The 21661-nt window shown below is 36.2% G+C and overlaps 1 protein-coding gene across 1 annotated transcript; it reads left to right on the top strand.

Moving 5' to 3' along the window:
• Positions 1–3939: 3939 nt before the first annotated feature.
• LOC139118105 (uncharacterized) lies at positions 3940–19863 on the top strand. Its single transcript, XM_070681398.1, has 10 exons — positions 3940–3960; positions 6767–6868; positions 7964–8074; positions 8294–8407; positions 10944–11049; positions 14173–14267; positions 17336–17528; positions 17961–18089; positions 19030–19230; positions 19757–19863. The coding sequence occupies exons 1-9, from the start codon at positions 3940–3942 to the stop codon at positions 19152–19154; spliced, it is 996 nt and encodes a 331-aa protein (XP_070537499.1). The 3' UTR covers positions 19155–19230; positions 19757–19863.
• The last annotated feature ends 1798 nt before the right edge of the window (positions 19864–21661 follow it).

Here is a 21661-nt window from a genome sequence, read left to right as displayed (position 1 = left end):
TTGTATGTATGAAGCCGGAAGGGCAATGGAAAACTGGATCACCAAGCGACAGAAACTAATCCCGATTTTTAAAGAAAACATCGAAGGGAAAGAGATTTCACCAGTCATTGACAATATTATGAGTTCCATAACATACCTTGAATGGCATCGTGTTAAAACTAAGCAGGATGAAGATAAATTCTGGAATAGACTTGAACGTGCACTAACAAAGCCTAAGAGGAAGCCTTCGCTGGTGTCCTTTGTGAGAAAGGCAACTGCTCGGCTTTTCGGCAGACATCGAGGTGTACACTATACTAGGTTAAACAACCTAGTCGTTTGACAGAGTCTTCGCAGTGTTCTCTCTGGCGTGGTCGTTTCTCCTTAATCAGATATCAATGGGAGCCGTAGTTCTAGTGAAAGTCATTAAATACCGTAATTTTTTCTATCGGATTCTTAGGTATCTACTCGTCTTTCAAAGAACTTGATGCCGAACATTACTCAGCTTCAATCAATCTGTAAAATATACTTTCAGAAGCATGCACCCTACAAATTCAAACTTAAGACCTGATGGCAATTTCAGTGTGTAGCGTCATTGTAACCCATGATGCTTTGAGACAAACACATTGACATGACTTTCAGCCATATCAGTGTACAGTCAAACACCCTTCGAAACCCTTAACACAAGTCAGTTACATTGTGCTATCTGCTTCAACAATCTATATCTAGCAACTGATAACTTTAACTACTATATTCTCAATTTTGTCATCATCTAAATAATCTGAATCAAGCAGTATTTCACTGTGTTGACATGTGTGGACATCTGTACATTGAACTCCAGGACCAAGATATTAATTCAAAGATTGTCAGGTATTAGATAATACTTGTAATGAGTTACTGTGAGAAATATTGCAAAAAAATACAGCCAATGAATGTATCGGTATAATGTATTATATAGTTACTTAGGTTTTAAACTTTAGAATATTCAGAATAATATATATTGAGAACGTACGCAAACCCATTTACTTCTCAACGATAAAGATGACTTTAAACTTGCTTTTGATTTGATGCAGAAAAAAACTCAACTGTCAAAATTTTCCTAGTTTGATACTATAACTCCTTTGCCTGGATTTTGCTACATTGTATGATGCCGAGTTCACACTTTCAGTTGTTAAAAATCAAGACACACCTGTTTCACTTATTTCCATATTTTAGGTGCCATGGATCAATTAAGCTGCAGAAAAAGTCTTGTTGATTATATTGTATAGTTTTTTCCATCATCGCAGACATATGACACTGGGAACATGACAATCTTACTTTGATTGTGTTTAATTTGATCAGTTGAAGCTCAATTATTATAACTTTCAGTGTATTTTCCATCCTTTTTATTGTTCAATAAAGTTTCTTTATCGATGTTCAAATGTTCAATGTAAAAATATTCAACATAAGCTTAAAGGGCCAGTAACGTTAACGTTTGATGATTTTTTTCATTATTTTTATGTCATTTGTATAAATACGATGGTATCAACCGGGACTCGAACCCACAACGCACGGCACCCAATCACCTAGCGCAGAGGACAACAGACAAACCGCTCGACTAAATCCCCAATCCTAAAAAAGATTGGTTCAATAACCGAGCTAAGGATGTTACAATTTTGACTGCGCCCTCTCCACTCGCCGTAGAGTTCGTGTATGTCAATTGAACTTCTTATTCTACTTCCCAAAGAATGTTGAAAAAAACATTATTTAGATTGTTAACTTAGCGTCCATATGTGCAAAATGCATCATTATTGTTTACATTTGACTTCTACTCTGGACCAGAATTCACTTGTCAACAATAATAATGCAGTTTACACATGTACGGGCTGAGTTGACACAAACTTAACACTGTGTATATCAACATGCTTTGAGGAGTAGAACAAGAAATTCTGGTTGACATTCGAAACAAAAATTGTGAAAAAACTATCAAAAGTTAGCATTACTGGCCCTTTAGTGATGGTTGATGTGGTTGATATTATTGTTGAAAAGTGAATGTCGGTGTTCACTGCAATGTACATGTCAATTAACGATTGGCATTTTTCATGTTGTAAGCAAGACCAATAGGGCTGTTAAAATATAATATATCTAACTACCTGTCTTTATTCTGGTTAAAGGAGTTATCTTTTATATATATTTTATTCAGATTTGCTTGGCAGACTTTCATTTCAAAGAAGAAATTCCAAACTAAAACACTGTCAAGCAGATACGTATCACCGATGACGGGAAATGAAACTCAAAAGATTTAGAATTGTTCCATTTCTGTTAGGTGTGATTTCACTTCATACGCCTTTTTGTCCCGTTTTAGCTCCATGGTCAGTGGCGCGGAGCTTATAGGTTACGGTTCGTCGCACATCGTCGACCATGTTTTTTTATTCCATTCAAAGCTCCTTCATGAAAACCGGCGGTTCAATTGCTTTAATATTTGGTATGTAGGTCCCTGGGGATGACTCAAATCGATTTGTCCAACTAGCGAACTTGCTAAATGCATGGACGAAACGAAACGAAAGGAACGATACACGCCCTGTGATTGGCTAGACGCTGCAACGTTCGTTCTTTTCGTATGCAATCCTTTGTTCTGATTGGATGAACGAAAACGACGAAAGACTTTTCGCTCCTTTCGTTCATATTCTTTTTCTTGATTGGCTGAACGAAAGTGACGAAAGATTTGCATATTCATTTTGTCTGCATGGAAGGGCGAGCTGTTGTTAATCAAAATGCTGGCGCCTCGCTCTCATTATATATTCACCATGATGTAATTCCGCCGTCTTTGAAATACAAGGAATAAAACTGACCACGGGTTCATGAGACCACTGAGACTAACCGAAACACGTTGACACTTCGTTTGACGCGCTACACGAATTACACAATGCTTGAAAGGGGGCCGCGACACCATATTATGGTGTAGATAGTGACAATTTGTATGATTGACGTGCGGATTTGTGAGACCACTTTCATGCTTTTACACACCGCAACACGTTGAAGTTCGTAAATTATGCAAAGAAAACAATGGGAGCCATAACGTAAACCGCGACTTAGCCGAAACCGCGACTTGTTGTACTTTCATGACACGAGTTGAATGAAGGTCACGGTGAATGAACTCTGTTCAATCTGCGTTCACTGTTATTCATTGTATTTCAAAGACAGGAGTTATTACATGGTGAATATATAATAAGAGCGAGGCGCCAACATTTTGAGGAACGACAATAGCTCGTTCTTTCCAGACAATCAGTAAAATGGGTTATGCAAATATTTCGTCACTTTCGTTAACCCAATCAAGAAAAAGAATGTGAACGAAAGGAACGAAAAGTCTTTCGTCGTTTTCGTTCAGCCAATCAGAACAAAGGATTGCATACGAAAAGAACGAACATTGCAGCGTCTAGCCAATCATAGGGCGTGTATCGTTCCTTTCGTTTCGTTTCGTCCATGCATTTAGCAAGTTCGCTAATACGATGAAATATGCAACTCTGAATTTTTAAGGTATTTTGTTCTTTATGCTCAACTTTCTTCAAAAATATTCTTCCCTCTAATCGTCTGTCCAATACCAATAATTGTTATATGTAGGTTTGCTAGGGTAACCTATTCAGTGTTTTTTTTTCAAACGATAATGACATTTGCATATGCAAATTGTTTGGGTTAGTTTTCTCTTTATTGGTCGAATATTTTTTCCTCTGATAGCATTCGTCTTGCATTTTTGAAATTCAATATGTAGCTTCATATGAATGCCCACATTCACTGATGTTTACATTAGCATAAATTAATATATTTCCTTTTATAAAACAGAGTGAATGGTAATACATTTCGTCACGGTCAGAGTACGTGTATCCCAAGTTATATTAGGAAACATATACGAGTTTTGATGTATTTAAAAAAACAAATTAATCATGTGTTGGGTTTCCCGATATGCAATCATTAAAGAGAAGAACAATGTCGGGCCACGCTGCAGAGGTATGTGCGAGGATTGGGAACAGGTCATTATGGAAAAAATACTTGAATTCAAGTCAAAAAGTACTTCGATATCGGAACATAAACTAGAATTGATTAAGATAAGAAAGTCAAGCACATATATCATATCAATGGCTTACATGTATGACGTCAATGTATCGTGACGCCACAGCAGAAGCAATGTTTAAAACATGTGACTGTTTACTGATTTCAATACATTCTCGTTCTCCCACGTTAATTATTAACTATCTATAATCCTGTCTGCCCCCATATGCAGACTAGAGCCTGCAATGATAAATGAGTAGGTCAGATAAAATTTGTAAATAGCCTTTGGTATTCCCCACAGATATGTTTAATACAGCGTTGGTCAGCAAGGTGTATCTAGTATTCAATCTGAAAGTAATCCGAATCCTATTCAGCTTCAGTGGTGTCACCGTTGCTTACTATCCGAAATGTCGAGAGTAAAACTCGCGCTAAGATGGTTACTTGTTGTATTACCAGGTAAGTGGCTTACGAGAAAACTAGATACATTGTATCAACCGAAGTGCGACGAAGGCATTTTTGTCACATCAGTTTTTGATTCTTACCACTATCGTGCTCTGTTTTGCATGCGTCCTTCATAGGACCCAGTGTTTGCATGTGACCCTTTGGGACATATCTATACAGTTTTGAGGCCCTGACTTTAAGGTAGATCGCGCCTCGGGTACAGATGTTCGGTCTTAAAAATTTTATCAATTCTATTCTGGTCTACCACTTTTAGGGATTCATTTTAAATCTCTTGGCGAAAGAAATTTTTTCGCCGTCTTAATTAGTATTCGAAAATCGAAAATTTGATTTTTCTCCGTAGAGTTAACACAGGGACGACGGCCATTTTGAATTTAAACATCGGTAAATGTCGAGTAAGTTTTTTCTCTAGTAGCAAAATTTTCCCTGTGACTCTCGATTTTTATCCTTGATTTTGAAAGAGAATGGTTGAAATATTCCATGAGGAAAATTTGAGCAAAAGGTTAAGTCTTTCACTTTCGAGGTGCATACTACCTTAATAGAGCATGGTAACTCGACCATTTTCAGGGAATTGTCAGACTGATGCTAGAATAAATCTTAAATAAAATGTCATTTGGTACTGCCATAAATATATCCGAAGAAAAGTTACATTTAATGTTTGGTTTTACGTTTAGACACACATTTCTAAACGTTCATAACCTTGTCTTGTGCTCCCGTGTCAGGTTAACTAAGCGAGTGACAAGACAACGCCAACGTAGGCAGTTGCTGCAAAATGGTCTATTGTTGCTCGACAGCTGAGATTTTCCCGTCACGATTTATGATCGAAACGCTTTTATGTGAAAGAAGTGTAGAGTAATAAAAATTCATCACGACGGCTTTCTAATGTAGAAAATTAAGGACAAGTTTACATGTCTACACCGAACAAAACGAAAGAACAGTAACTGTTACTTCCTCATAGTGTCCAAATATTAAAAGTCAAACAAATTGCCAAGTCGTGAGCACCTCATTTAATAAATCATGTTTCCTACTTTTTAAAATATGACGTATAACAGTCATATGACCAACTTCCTTGTTAGATGTCATATTGTTATTCAACATCAACAAAACATATTTATTTATTGCCTCTCTCTTCAGTGATCACGTGCCTCTCGAGAGGAGAATGGATGGGTTATAGAAGATGACGCAATTTTGCCTTGCGAATTCCAAGTTCACGTTCGCGAGGTGAGTAAGAAAGCAAGTGACATCAAACGTATACACGTTTGCACACAAGTACTTGATACACTCCACTCCAGGGACAATCAATCACTAACAATATTGAATTATTTTACCTGTCATGTGTATATGCAGTGGCACAATGTTGGAATCATAGGTGCAGAACAAATATGTATAGAGTGAGGCGACCTGTTTTCAGCTAAGCTACCCGTATTTTCCACAAACTCTGCTGTTATTCAAATGAAGCAAGGCTGTGAGAGTCTGGACACATGCATGCATATGGCAGCGCTTAATCTCCAATATGATTCCAGGACACTCCATTGGGAAAGTCTTTTTCACTTTGCGAAGGCGAAACGGCGACACAACCATCACCAATGGGTCCACGTTAACGGACTGATCATCATCAGCTACTGGTTAATGACAGAGTTGTAAATACTACAAATTGGTAAGATTATTGGCTTATCTGCTCACATCTGTTTTTCTCACACTTTATAAATTTGAGTTGTTGTCATGGTAAAATTCCATGTCATGAATTTCAATGTCAGTGAGAACCTTTCCTACCAACACAGCTTCATCCTTGTGTAACGTTTCGGAAATTACTTGAAAACAGCTTAGACCAGTAGACGACTTTGTCGCTTTCTCATTAGTTAACCTGCAATAATCTATGATTAAACTCTGGGAAAAGGGTCTTCCGTATAATAACATACGTAGACAAACTGCTAGCCTGGGACATTAAGGTCGAATGCTCCTAGGAAACAGATATTCGGACTCTAATTGATTCAAATTTTGCCATTCTAATCTATTATTTGTGAGGGATCCTTTAAGGCTCTTGGAATCACAAAAGATTTTTTTGTCTTAGATATTAAAATAAAAATTATAAATTGAGTTAACACATGGATGACGAACATTTTGAAATATCAGTACTTTTAGGTAATTTGTTTCAAACTTTGAGTGGTACCCTTGATTTAGTAAGAGAATTGTTAAAGGTTTCATTAAAGAAGTTTGAGCAAATGTTTTAAGACTTTTACTTTCGAGGTGCGTATTACCTTAATATGTTCATTGTTTATTTTTATAATTGACTATATGTACTCAGGATAACACATCTGGCAACGCTTCCTGCTCTATGACCGAAACGATAGAAACGCTTTCTTCACAATCTGGCTATGAGGGCGTAAGAATAGTTGAAGGCAACAAGGTTAGATGTCAATTGATAGTTTAATTACTCATTTCTTAGGTTAGTATGGCCATTTTCCCAAATGCTAACAGTTCATTTCTCTGTCATGATGTATGTGCAAAGTCAAATCTATATTCAAATGCGAATATATCACATAACTCGTATGGAAAAAAAAACATAACCTCTCTCTGAAGGGCCGTTACGATGCATTTATAGAACGTCAAATTATTCTTGCATATGGGACAAAAAATTGAAAGCAAACATGCTCGACTGACCTTCCTTAGGGACAGTCTCAGATTGTCGCAGAAGTTCAAGAAACGAAATTTCTTCGTTTAGATCAAAACCCCCTCCCCCTCCCCTAAACGAAACTTCAAAAGTGCGAAATGTTCATGTCTGCCTGAGAGTACAATGTTGCATTTTGCTATAGCTACTAAAGACGTATTCCCCTTGCCATATTACAATTGAAGTAACGATCAGATTTGATTACTAACAGGCATTTACCGCATAAAAGTTTCATTTTATTTTACTTTCCCTTTTTGCATCTCTTGTGCTGTTCTTTGTCTTTGTGAACACGCAATTTGTACTTGGTAGGGCGGTAAATAAGCGAAAAACTTTGACAAGGGGGCCCAGGCATGTTCAATCATATTAAAACGACTATGACCAGGTGCATAACAAGTGAGAATAAAGACATCTAGTGGTTATAGCAGACGCTTATAAATAGCACATTTTAAAAAAAAAATGATACTTTTTGTCTTTGTATAATTTGATGAATGAATGTTTAGGATACAATGTTCCTGTCGGTAAATTGTGTTTGGGGCACAAACGAGATGGAAACAGTTACAAATTTGTTGGCACGAGTGTGCGGTTTTTCTTTAATTTAAAATAAACACACAACTTGTGATCACAAAATAAAAGTGCGAAAGTGAAGTTCACTAATTGAATGAGGTCAAACCCCCTCCCCCCCTAAACGAATAATTTCGCTTTTTGAACTTCTGCGACAATCTGAGACGGTCCCTTACTTCGCTGATATCTGAAAGGCACCAAAACTCGGCCACGTTCACATTCAAAATATGCAAATGATTCTGATGCTGTTTTTTGTTACTTTGCTGTTCTCAGAATGATCGATTCAAAGTGAATGCAATTACCGGTGATATTTCAGTGAATGGTTATCTAGATTACGATATAGACTCCGAATACACACTAAAGATTGCCTTGACCAGTGCTCCGGTAAGATGCCTTTATTTTTATCTCTGTTAAGAATTAGATAATAATTTATAAATATAAAAGCGCATGTAATTTTCACAAACAGCACCAAAATGTCCAATTCATGAAACATTTTCATAAAATCCTCTGTCTACAAACTCTAAATGACGTATATAAATTCGTGGTTCAAATTTTATTTTATTCTGTAGTGTTGATAATTTGTTTTCTTGTTTTTATGAGTAGAAAACAATGCAGTCAACGTATTCCATTGAAATAGTGGTTGATGACGTCATTGATTGGCCGCCATATTACAACGAGACATGCGAAATGCCAACAAGAGGCCAGCAGGATGGATGGGTATGTCTTTAAGTTTCGTAGCTCTTTATTTATTTATTTATTTATTTATTTATTTATTTATTTATTTATTTACACTTTTATTGAGCGGCCGAGTTACTTGTACAGTAATTTTCATCGGGGCTCAAAACAAATTTCATGATCTATAAGATCAAATGCCTTTGATAGATCAAGCAGGAGTAAACTATTCAAATAACCACTGTCAAAGCTACGTTGACCATATTTAGAGAAGCATCTAAGTACATAAGAATCCTGGCGAGAAGTAGACCGTGTATGATGACTATGTACATCACTCTGAGCGGTAAACAAATCAGATAAATACTGTGGACCATACCCTTTCAAACATTTAAATGTTTCAATTGCGGTGAAGTAAAATATTCTTTGTCTGACAGACATGACATTAAGTAATGAAAATAAATCCACTGAAGGGAAATCAAACGGAAGTTCAAAAAGCGTGCGTAGAGCTCGTTTCTGAAGTATAAACACTTAATATCACGATTTACAGCATCATTGACTTCACTAATACACTTTCCCTTTGTAAGTAGTGTCTGATCATCAGCATACATGTGGAGGGTGGAGGAATCAACAGACAATGACATATCATTAATAAATATCATGAAAAGTAAAGGTCCTAAAATAGACCCTTGCGGCACACCTGTGGTAACACGACAAATAGTCGTTATTTATTTTCCATGGGCTGAAAAGAGTGAATTATCTGACAATAACTGAATTTTGTCTGCATTAATACGTTCATGGATCGAATGCGGGTTCGCTTTGAACTCCTCGAGCAACTCTGCTTGATATAGAGTTTAAATCGACATTATACTTTTAATTTCAAGGCAATTTTTCAAGTTAAAAGACTCACTCCCTGAACCCCGCAAGTCAATTACTCTACAGAGGTAGACAGTTAAAGTAGACGTTTGAACCAAAAGGAATTTTGTATAACTCATAACGATACGGTAAATATTCTTTTTGAATGTTTCCCTATGCAAATTTTAATTTTTGGTATCAACTTTGAAGTACTCATTAACATATCCCTACCTGGCGACAGCTACAGTTGTGTCCTAAAGCATGTATTGTGAAAATTGGACGTACACTCTCCTTCCAAATTTGTCGCTAAAAGAGGAAAATTAGAGTATTTCAATAGCTTTTATTTATGTAATGAACCATCAAGTGAGCGAGAAGCCAATTTACAGGATTGAGTTACCCGTCTTCCACTACTCGATAAAGCAACGAGGTGTAAAATGACTTGCTCAAGGGCACAGCACCATGTTGGGTTCGTAGAAGTCACCATTCTCAGATAGTGACCCCTCAGCTCTTGATGCACCTTGGTCTAGTTTCGATTTCACTATCTTTGGTGTTCGTATCATATCAGTACACCCGCGGACTTCCTCATAGAAACACTATAGGTAACGACGGTTCCGCTTTTTTCACTCGCCTGACTTTACGTCCAAATCTTCCGACCTCTTTGTCGGCAAAAGTCTCGCTAGCCTTCCAGGTGTTGAAATTCGATAAATAATATTCTTTTTGCTAACGACAGTTTGAAACCAATCCAGGGAGTTGCTTAACAATTTAGATTTATCAGCACTAATTATTCGTACCATTTCTGATATATTGGCTTCTGTTAGAATAACTTGATGCTCTGTCAATAATTTACCATAAAACATTAAAGTCCCGGTCCTTGTTCTTGTGAGAACGAATACACAAAATAGTTCATTGCTTTTGTTACGAAACAATTACTTGTATGTGATTAGTGAGTGGTGTCCTGATTAGCAGGACTTTGATATGTCTTGGTCAATTATTAACAAATCATCTAATTTCTCGAAAATTTTGATTATGTCTCGAAAATGTAAAATCTACAAAGGTTTCCGTGAACGTATTGGAAGCCAAAAGGGAGTTATTATGTTTCGGGTAATAGTTCAAGTCGAGTAACTAAAATCCTCATATCTGGACTCCCTTTGAATATAAAGTCGAGTGTGAGGGATGTATCTTACAGCAAAACGGAACGAGAACAATTTCAAGCAGATCATTAAATGGCAAAGTGATAAACATGGTAATGGGGACTTTGCTCACCCATTGCGGCGACATTACCGGCTGCTGCCGAAGTATTTGAATTGGCTGTGCTTTGGCTTTTGTCTTTTGGTTTCTGGCCCTGTCATTTGGAACGACTAGCCAAGTAATGCTTGGTATGACGATCAGATAATGGAGCCGTTGACCATGTCGACACTCTGCATGTGACATATCCGTTTACGCCCTCACGACGAGTTCGTATGCAGAGGTTCAGACACAAGTGTTTCCGTTCGCTGTAATTATTGGTAGATAAAGACAGTGTATACTAATTCTAATTTAATACCTTCGGCGATGATATATTTACTATAACCGTTGTAAGTAACATGGATTTTAGGTGACAACATACAATCGTGACCTGGTCCTTGCCCTCGCTATCTTCTATTGATGTTACAAAACTACTGAAAGCAAGCAACTATTATAACGTTCCATTGTATGAAACTTAGAGAAAATAATTTTTTCTTCCCTGTAGACTTTACCATTTACCTTTCTTGTCGGGACATTGAAAGTACCACTGGGTCGCATTCTTCGAAGGCCAGTCGATGAGTTTGTTGAGGGCGATATGAATAATGGGAAATGTAAGTACACACAGACACAAACATACACACGTACACACGCTATGCTGTTATCGCTCTGCTTTTAGCATTGAGCACTGCTATTTCCAACAAGGACATCTGTAAATATATATATATATATATATATATATATATATATATATATATATATATATATATATATATATATAATATATTAACACATTACTTCAAGTGCAAAATAATGAAATCTGTTACTTAGCGACAGCGCTTGTTTAACAGTGTAGATTTGTCAGCATTCCTAATGTGCAATCATTAACAAAGCATCGACCTAACACCACCTTCAATAAATATTTACATCTCAAGGTTGTAAAAGAGAGTGAGGGGCTAAGGATCCTTTCACTTCATCTATCCGATTATTGCAGAGTGCATGAAACTAAGATGGAGGTTCTTGTTGCCAACACGGTTTTTTTTCAAAGCAATATTTCTCATGAGAACTGATAAGGAAACCCCCTGAAACTAAATCTTTTAAAACGCAGAGACTCTAAAACTTAGTATGGTAGCACTAGTTTTACTCAAAGAATAAAATAACTGACACTCAAAAAAGTGATTAAATCATTATTGGCAAAATTAAAATGCTTCTTCTTCAAAATGTAAGAACTTTATTGCCGAACAAAATAGTCGTTTTGTTAAAAAGCACTTAAAGAACATTATGTGAAAATTTATAAAAAATTGACCCAGCCAGTGTGGAGTTAAATTCTTTGGAAAATTTGAAATGGGGAGGAACACCAGGGAGTCGGGCTATTTGCATACATTTGCATAAATTACCACTTCTTTATCACGCAACTTACGACTTCTTGACAAGCTAAAAGGTGAACCCAACCAATATTTTAATGTTGGGTTTACAAATTAATTAAAGTTGAATGAATATTTGCAAAATGTGATTTATGAACAAAATACCCTCTGTTTGGAGAAGGTCGGGTTTGACAGTATTCTGAACATGCGCCGATACTGTTATCGTATTTTGGTACCAATTATATGAAGTTCGTTGTTGAATAAAGCATTCAATGAAAGTGTTTTTTCTTCCTTACTCCCACGATAATGTCGTAAGGCTTACCTCTTGTCAGTTAGACTGTACAGGGGCGTGTTTTTCTTTGTCTATGTTTTGTAGACGTTCCCACAGTTGGTATGTAAATGTAATTTTGTAAACAATGGGGAATAGATGTCAATTTGTCGAGGAGGTTATCTCAGAATGTATAAGAAATAGTTATTCACGGGAAAACAGGACCTGGGTGAAATTGTGAAGCATTATAATTATGTAGGGTTACTTTTTTCATCAGATTGTCTTGGTCACCTGCAAAGTCAAATATTGTCTCCAAGTAACTGAAGGCATTATTTTTGGTACAATTAACTATAAAAAAACTTTGTGGCATGTAAATGTAAATCTTGTATACTTTTTGATGCAATATTTGTTCCTGTACTTTGCTATGCTAGTGAGGTCTAGGGTTTTGAATATTCGGTAAGTATCGAATATTTGCAAAGCAAGTTCGGTAGATTTTGAACGGCATGAATAGTAGAGTTAATAAGCCTGTCTTGCTTTAGGAATGTGGTAGACTCCAATTATGTTGTATTTGTTTTAGAATGTGTATCTCTGAATGGTTTAAATTAATTGAAGTTATTGAAATAAGAAATCACAGATATCGATTAGTATGTCATCTTGTAGTATAAAGCGTTTAAAAGATGTTGGTTGAGTGACATGAGTTACCCACTTGTAAACTTACTGTTATGGTAAGGAAAAATTTTGTTTGAAGAACAAGTTGGTGATGCCAATGTATTTTTGACAAACTTTTCTCACAGATGAAAAGGTTGTCGTACGCAAGAGCGGTACAGTAGTTAGTTGAGTGTTTATCGTGAGTTCTAGTTCATAATTAAACCATAAAGATATTTGTGATATTTGAATTATTGCCAAAAAACCGAAATTAAGCTAATTTTCTCTGTTCCACCAATAAATTGCACAAATAAATCGTCGTAACTTTAATTTGCCAATCGAAAGGGGAATACGTATATATCGATAGGAGGTTAAAATATTACGATTGACGTGAAAGTTGACTGCTAATTTGCATATTCAAAGAATTTTCCTAATTAGGAATATACATCTTGATTGACTCTACCAAAGTTGACTACATTTGAGTCACATTGCCTGGTGAAGAAACATGCGGATGACAAGGTGATTTGAAGTCTGAGACCTTGATTATTTTCCGACAAAACATCATTATAGCGTACTTGCAGAAATGTACATCTTGGGAATCACAGCGGCGGCTCAAAGGGAAAACATACTTGTCGCTACAATGAGGTTACATGTCTTAACATTATTATTTACCAGTCTTAAACCATAAGTTGCATAATCGCATTCCTCTGTCAGACTGCACTGCGGGGCGCTCGTCCGACTGCACCTACAGAACCATGAAGTGCAGTCTTGGTAACCGAGACTACACATGTTAACAACATCACGAGATATTCAGCGCGGAAGAAAATATTAAAACATGTTTTGACGTTGAGTAAATATTTTGTTAATCACGAGATTTCGTCAATTATTTAGTTAACTTAGGCGACATTGGTTGTCATATTATTCAAAACTCTATCTGAACTGTCTGTTCTCCCCGTCTGAAATCAAAGGTCACAGTTTTGATCATTCGTTTGAGGGAGGAAGTACTAATCTAAAAGAACTAATTTCGTTACATGAGCTTACGCGTCAGTCGATCTGAGACGGGCGACTAGCCAACTTTACGTAAATTGTCCTTGCGTTGGTACTACGGCCAAGTATCCCCATGCAGTAAAATATTGATTTGCGCATCCCAGCATATATAGACAGAGTCATGTTCTCGTAGTGACACTCACATGAGAATCTGATACAGGCATATTTGAATATCTCTTTCTCTGGAAGTGTAAAATCAAAGCACAGTGTCTTCTTAGCGACCGATTTGGATAGCATTGCAGAACAAATTAATAAATATGTATGGAAGCCGTAAGTTTTGTATGACGTTTCAGGGTCATTGATCTTGGTATGTGCATAGGAAGCGACTTTCAGTAAAAATGGCCTGTTTGAAAATTTCCGTTCTTTCATGGTTGCCTGCATCTCTAAAATCTTACTATACCTTTTTTACACAGGTAAGCTGACAGCATTTTCCAAAGCTAGAACGAAAACACAGCACCATGACATTACAGACGTTAACCTTCAAAAGTGCTCGAGCAATGGTATAGACGTAAGGGTATACATTCATAAGATAATTTTGACAACACTATGTGTTGAAGTTGTTGTATCCTTTATTGTTGTTATTGATGATAATGATAATTGATTGATTGATTGATTGATTGATTGATTGATTGATTGATTGATTATGGTGGTTGTGCATGGTGGTGTTTTTTCTACTGTGAAAACAGAAATGGACAATAAGGTAGAATCTCAAACTTTTACAATCTTTTTGGGTTTTCCGATTTTGCGGGGTCATTTTTAAGTTCTCGAAGCAAGTAAATTTAGACCGTCTCATTTTTTGTGAAAATTGAAAAATAATTTTTCCCCATAGAGTTAACACAAGGGTGACTGCCATTTTGAATTTAAAATACCGCAAAAGATTAGATTATTTGTTTTTACTGTACCAAAATTTGCAAGGTGACTCCTGGTTTTTATTCTTGATTTCTAAAGGGAACAGTTGGAAGTTTTGTTTGGAAAATTTCAGCAAAGTTCAAGACGTTTCAATTACGAGGAGTATAAAATCTTGAATTTAACTTTAAATCACCCAGCACAAGTTTTAAATGATAATAGATAAGAGTTCAAGCCGGCGAGATTACATATAATGGTATAGGCAAAACGGCTGTCTATGTACCTGACGGCACTCCTTGCTTTCAAACGTTGGCTTGATAGTCATATTTTGATAGTTAATATTTGCCGGCAGAGCTTTTTATGATGTAGATGACATGCTTAGTATCCTAATTTGTTCTTCCAACTCTTTGTTGTGCTTCATAGCAAAAAGTTGCTTGTTTCCTTGGTTTTCAGGAGTATTTCGTTTATTGAATATTCAGTACATTTTAGTAGAATTTCAGAGTGAGAATGACACTCTGTTACGAGTTCAACTATGTCACAATAGGCGCGACACATGCATATTATTGACTTGTCCATCAATTATCTTTAATTTTTTATTTTACGTCGACAACGTTGTTTTCACCAAGTACATTTTCGATATTCACTTGCGGACGTCTGCATTATTTCATCATGGCCACTAACCTTTATGAAACTTATAAGAATCAAAAATCGTCATTTTCAAGTTTAGAAGGATAAATTTGATTGGTAGATTGTTATTATTTACACCGGCTCTGAAAGTAGGGTTATCGAGAAGCTGATTGGCTGTTTGGACATTATTCAACGTCTAAGGCTGCGTTCAGAAAAATGGCGAAGGGGGCTGAAGGAATCACGATTGAAATCTTATTTATTTCAGGTTGCCGCTTCAATACCCTAAACAAGTTTCAAGTCCTCCCGTCTATATGATCAAAAATTTCAAGTCCCCCGAAAATATCATATAGCCGCATATTTATAGGAATGCACGCAGAGTGAATATAAATATGTATTGCGTAGTTCTTCACGCGGATATTTGACTCTACTTCTTATCTGCAGGCTGTAGAGCAATATAACTAGCGCAAGTTCTTAAATTGATTCATTTTTAAATGCATCAGTGGACTTTTGGGATCTATCAATCTAAGCTGGCTTGACTTTATCTAACTCTGGCCAGGTCAATGGCACAAGCTGAAAATCACACAAAATAACAATAATGAGAGAGTATGCAAAGTGTGAATTCCTGACTTCATTTTGTCAAAATGTGAAAAACTGAGCACAGTGACCTACCGATTTTTTTCCCAAAAGTACAAGACATATACAACTTAAATACTTCTTATAAATGTTTTACAAAATTAACAATACTGAAAGGTTAAAATAATCCATGAAATAAATGTTTTAATCTCAGAAATTTTGGGTGTAATAATAGCAAATTTGGTAAAAAATAAATGGTTCCATTTAGTCACGTTTTTTTAAATTTAAATAAGAGTCTTTACTGTTCAAAGTTTTACTTTGTGTTATTGTACGATGAAATGTGAAATTTTATTCAATTCATAAACTTGAAATGACTTTTCGTCGTAGATTTGTATACACCAAGCATGGTGACCATTTTGTCTCAAATATTTGATTATTCTCATATTCCAGAATTCAAGAATCTATGGTAACTTTTAGTCTCCCAGTCTTCTATGTGTTGGCCTGATCTTGTGTAGTTGTAATGTATCTTTCACTGTCAGTTGAGTGTCCTATGACCCAAACTCTTCTAAAGCTACATTAGAGTCAGAGCTATCACTGTCACTGCCGGTATGCAGCAAGAGTGACACTGCCTGTAGGCAGTATCAGGGTAGTAGCTGTATTAATTTTGTTATTTTACAATATTTTTGTTCAGTTTAAACAACTGCGTTCTTGTTCTACTCCCTACAGCATATTGAGCTGCCCAGTATTCAGCTTGCCAACACAGCCTACGTGTACCGTGCATTTGTATCATTGATGAATAACTTTCAGTCTGAACTCTAATTCAATTATCACCAATATTTAAACAAACTGAATATATTGTTTTTCAGCATGCTTAAGAGAGAAGCAAAGAAACTGTATTTGATAAATTGCATAGAAATATTGAAAAAAAATATCAACAGTTGCAGCTCCTTCCCCATTGGAAGACCAACTTGTTGTTTTTACGAAAATTTAATGGAATTCGTACATTTTTTAGATATTGTTGAAATTCAAGTCAGAAAATGCGACAAAACAGTTCTAGATGTTGTCTAAGTATAACTTACATTAGAACAATTTGATGGCATCGAAATGTTGGGAGCCAAATATTTTTAAGTCCCCCTATGGTCAGAGCAAAACTTTCAAATCTCAAGTGGAGATTTAGCCGACTGGTTCTGTCTGTGGCCTTTCAGCTAGGCGACTGATGCCGTATGTTGTGGGTTCGAATCCGATTGAAAACTATCCGAAATTTCAAATCCCCCTCGACTACCCCCGAATTTTCGAATCATCCTCTCAATTCCTCCAGCCCCCTCGCCATTTTTTGAACCTGGTCTTATTGGCTACAAAGCTTTCAAGACGCTGCATATTGCCACGTTTTTATCAATAGATCTAAAATTATTTATTATACAATCATAAATTTCGCAAGGAAAATGAAAATGAGTTTAGGCATGGTAGACAAAGAACCAGAATGTGAAAAAACACATGCTAATTTGATGTGAGCACTGTTTTCCTGTACAGGAGGACTTTCCCCCTGACGCTATTATCAACAAAAAATGGTTTGATTACAACAATACTGGAATGATACGTTATTCACTTGTACAAGTGACGTCTGAAAACATCAACACGACATTATCGCCGCTGCAATTACACTGCGACGTGGAGATCGAAGGCAAACTCGTTTTCTCAGAAACCGCTTGGTTAGATTACATAGGTAAGAACTACTTGATAAGCTTTTTCAATTGTTATGTAGGTGAGATTTTAACCATCTCCACATACTACAAATTGTTTTTCAGACCAACACTACTTTAACCAGATCATGAGTATTGCGGGACAAAATCATTGTAGTTAGACTTAAACGTTTTTCAAAATTTCAACCATTCCGTTATGAAGTAAAAAAAAATCAAATCAGGGGTTGCCTTCTAAACCTTTGTACTGCTGAAACATATTACTCTGTATTTACCGCCTCTAGTAATTCAAAATGGCTGCAATTCTTGCGTTAGCCCAAAGGGGGAAATTAGATTTACCTTTAATTGTCATGGATGAGCCACAGAGGGTTCGAGTAAATTATACCATTCTAAGTAAAAGTATAAGAAGAAAGTAAAAAGGAAAATGATGAGATGTGCATATTTTCACATTTTGGTAGGTTGTCCAACAGGAAAATACGGGTTTAAATGCCATAAACCATGCATCTGTAAGAATGGAGCTAAATGTAGCGTTTTTAATGGTGCCTGCAAATGTACATCTGGATGGATCGGACCTGCATGTGATATTCGTAAGTTGGTTTACCTCAATTTCTGAAAACGTAAGAATGTGTGACTGATCTAACAACTACAAGTTCATTTTCGACTTTTAATAGCCAAAGTCATAAGGCTTGATATTAAGTGGTGTTTCTCATATCTATCTATCTATCTATCTATCTATCTATCTATCTATCTATCTATCTATCTATCTATCTATCTGTCTGTCTGTCTGTCTGTCTGTCTGTCTGTCTGTCTGTCTGTCTGTCTATCTATCTACATACATACATACATACATACATACATACATACATACATACATACATACATACATACATACATACATACATACATACATACATACATACATACATACATACATACATACATACATACATACATACATACATACACATACATGCATGCATGCATGCATGCATGCATGCATGCATGCATACATACATACATACATACATACATACATACATACATACATACATACATACATACATACATACACACATAACACAAATTACTTCAAGTACAAATTAATAGTATGTTGTTACTTTAGTTTCAAGTATCCTGCAATCTTCAGACTGATAGAAACAAGGATGCTTAGCTCTACACTCTCATTTAAATGGTTGGGACATACTATTATAGTGTTCTTGTGTCGTGTATAAGTATTTTGCATCTTTTAGTGGGCAACCGTTGGTTTTTTAGTCAAAAATTGGACTATATGTCTATGAATTGGACGAAGATTCAAAAACCAATCATTAGATTATGAATTGCCCGATTATTTGAACTTCTTCTGAAAACATTACTCTTGTATTATTCGAGTGAAGTCCTGGAGTATAAAAATATTTGCACTATGCCGAGGTTTATGACGTATAGTTGGAATTTTGACCTCTTTTGGCATCAATTATTCTCTCCCGTCATTTTAACATTTCTTTTGTCATTTCCTGTCAACGTTTGCAGCCAAGGCTTCCATAATGGTGGTCCCTCAAAGAAGTGAAGCTCAGTATGGAACCTTTGCGGGGTTGACCTGTAGCAGCCAAAACATCGACTTACCGAAAAAACAGTACGAATGGGATAAAGCATAACATGGTATTACAATGGAAAATATCTTCATTTTAAGAATCAGACGAGCGCAATTCACATCGATAACCAATTCAAAGGGTATGTGTATTTCCATTGTAAACTTACACCCGTGGCCTCTTTAGTGTTGATTAAGCCGACTTGATGCAAAGGCAAATCTAGCTCTATCTGGGGTTGTAAGTGAGAGTTTACGATTGGCACCCTGTGTTCAAGATTGAGATACAATGTAACATTACCATGCACCATGTACAAGTCTTGTTTATTTCAATTTCCCCATACACACTGTCTGCATAGGACACACAAGTTTGCTTATGTTATAGCAGTGATCTCATGGAAGTGTATTGCCTCAATAAACTAATTATCGCGTAGAGGCTTTCATGAATGGAAGTGGTATCTTACGTCTCAATTTTTAACACAGAGTGCCAATCGTTAGCTCTCATTTACAACCCTTGGCAGGGTCTGTTTTGTCTTTATTATAAGCAAAATTTCTGTCTGTATCATGTAGGCGTGATCTATACTAAAGTGGCCACAGGTGTTAGTGTTTACAAAAACATAATAAGGCTAATACATTGCCTTCATCAATACTCTTATGGTTTTAATTTCACAGAATATCAGACTTGCAAATCAAAAGGGTGACGACATTGACAGAAGGCGCCTACGAATGCCATATAATGGACAAGTACAACAAAAAGTACATAGCTACAGCTACAGTCATCGCAAGTACGTTTTCATATGTATTTTTTCTGAGATTTTTTTGATGAATTCCAGTTTCTTGGTGGAAAATCGAAACTTGCTGTATTTAATTGACACTGCAACTATACATACATTTACATTCACGTATTCCATGTTAATATAGATTTATGTAAATATTTGTATATCTATCAGATTCTTTTATCGCACTTTGGAGTCAGGCCCATGCTTTACAAACGTCACAGTGTAGAAACAATATAGCGGCGCCGGCTTTGACACCACACCGATAACGTACCAACTCACAGAAACTGCGAATTGCTTACGTTGCATATGCATGTATTTACTTTTTACCAGAATGCCCCGTAAACCAGTTCGGACGATACTGCAACGAGTCATGCGATTGCGTAACCGGTTCTTCTACGTCCTGCGATCGGTATGGCGGTTGTAATTGTAAAGAGGGCTGGAATGGAACACATTGTCAACATGGTATGCATAAAGTGGACGTTTCTGTGAAATATGGCTAACTATATTATCCATTGTAAGCTGCCAGGAATAAATAAATAAATAAATAAATAAATAAATATTTTATATTATATATAAATATATAAATATATATATATATATATATATATATATATATATATATATATATATATATATATTTCTGTAGCATTATTGATTACCTTTCAAGCAATCATGGGGCATTCGTGGCTATTACCTTTTCTTTGTACTCTTGTTTTGTCATTCGATGAAATATAAGTCTCACTACGCAGCAAATTGTTTCATCCTACAGATTTAATACCACCAGTCATACTCAGATGCCCACAAGACAAAACACAATATACAGAAAGTGGAAAGGCGTACACCAACGTAACATGGCTTGTACCAGCTGTTGAGGACAATTCTGATGACGTCATTCTGTTCAGTAACCATAACCCAAGCGATATATTCCAGGAAGGAACAACATTGGTGCAATACACAGCTGTGGACTTTTCAAACAATACCGATCATTGTCGGTTCAAAATCCATGTTATAAGTAAGTTAATGTCACCGATTCACGTTTGCATTTTCCTATGGATTGTGCTATCACAGAACATCACAAAAGGGGGAGGTGCTATTGACTCCTACCAATTCTATGTTAATGATAGCGAACCTGAATAAAAACTGCAGTATTAAAAACTTTCCATATGTTTATATACAGTCTTCCTGGCTCCTCATTCCCCAGTTGCTCAACGTTATATTGTTGTCGAGAAGGGATCGCCTATGTGGGGTGGGGGAATCGCGAATTTACACCAGTAAGGTATACGGAAATATGGTATATTTGTCACATACATAGATCTCTTTCTTCATTCGGAATATAGACATCCTGTCCAGTGTGATTTAATTTGGTGTAAGTATAGGAAGTACAACAAGTTTTAATGTTTATATGTTGGAAACATTTAAATTTTGATCGGGAGCTTGTGAATGTACATCCTGAGCCAGTTTGAATATGGCATGTGTATTTAAATCGTACTTTAGGAGAATACTCACCGGGAACGAAGATAAAGAGAAAAAAAGCGCCATATGTTATCGTCCCTGATATAAACTGCAAATAATAATAATGATAAATCCTAGAAGTTCAATAATTTTGATTGGTCTCACAATGTCGCCACCCAAAAATACGAGATCTCGAACTTTCAAACTACCCAGAATAGTATTGGAACGATAAAACATTTATTTCAATATGATACGTCTGACGTCGACGAATGCAAGACAGTAGCAAGATGCATGAAACTAAAGCAACATACGTTACTACTGTAAACAGGAAGTAAGGCATGGCGTT

This window comes from Ptychodera flava, chromosome 19 (genome assembly GCF_041260155.1).
Source record: "Ptychodera flava strain L36383 chromosome 19, AS_Pfla_20210202, whole genome shotgun sequence".
Lineage (NCBI taxonomy): Eukaryota > Metazoa > Hemichordata > Enteropneusta > Ptychoderidae > Ptychodera > Ptychodera flava.
This window is presented reverse-complemented; position numbering and strand designations above follow the sequence as displayed.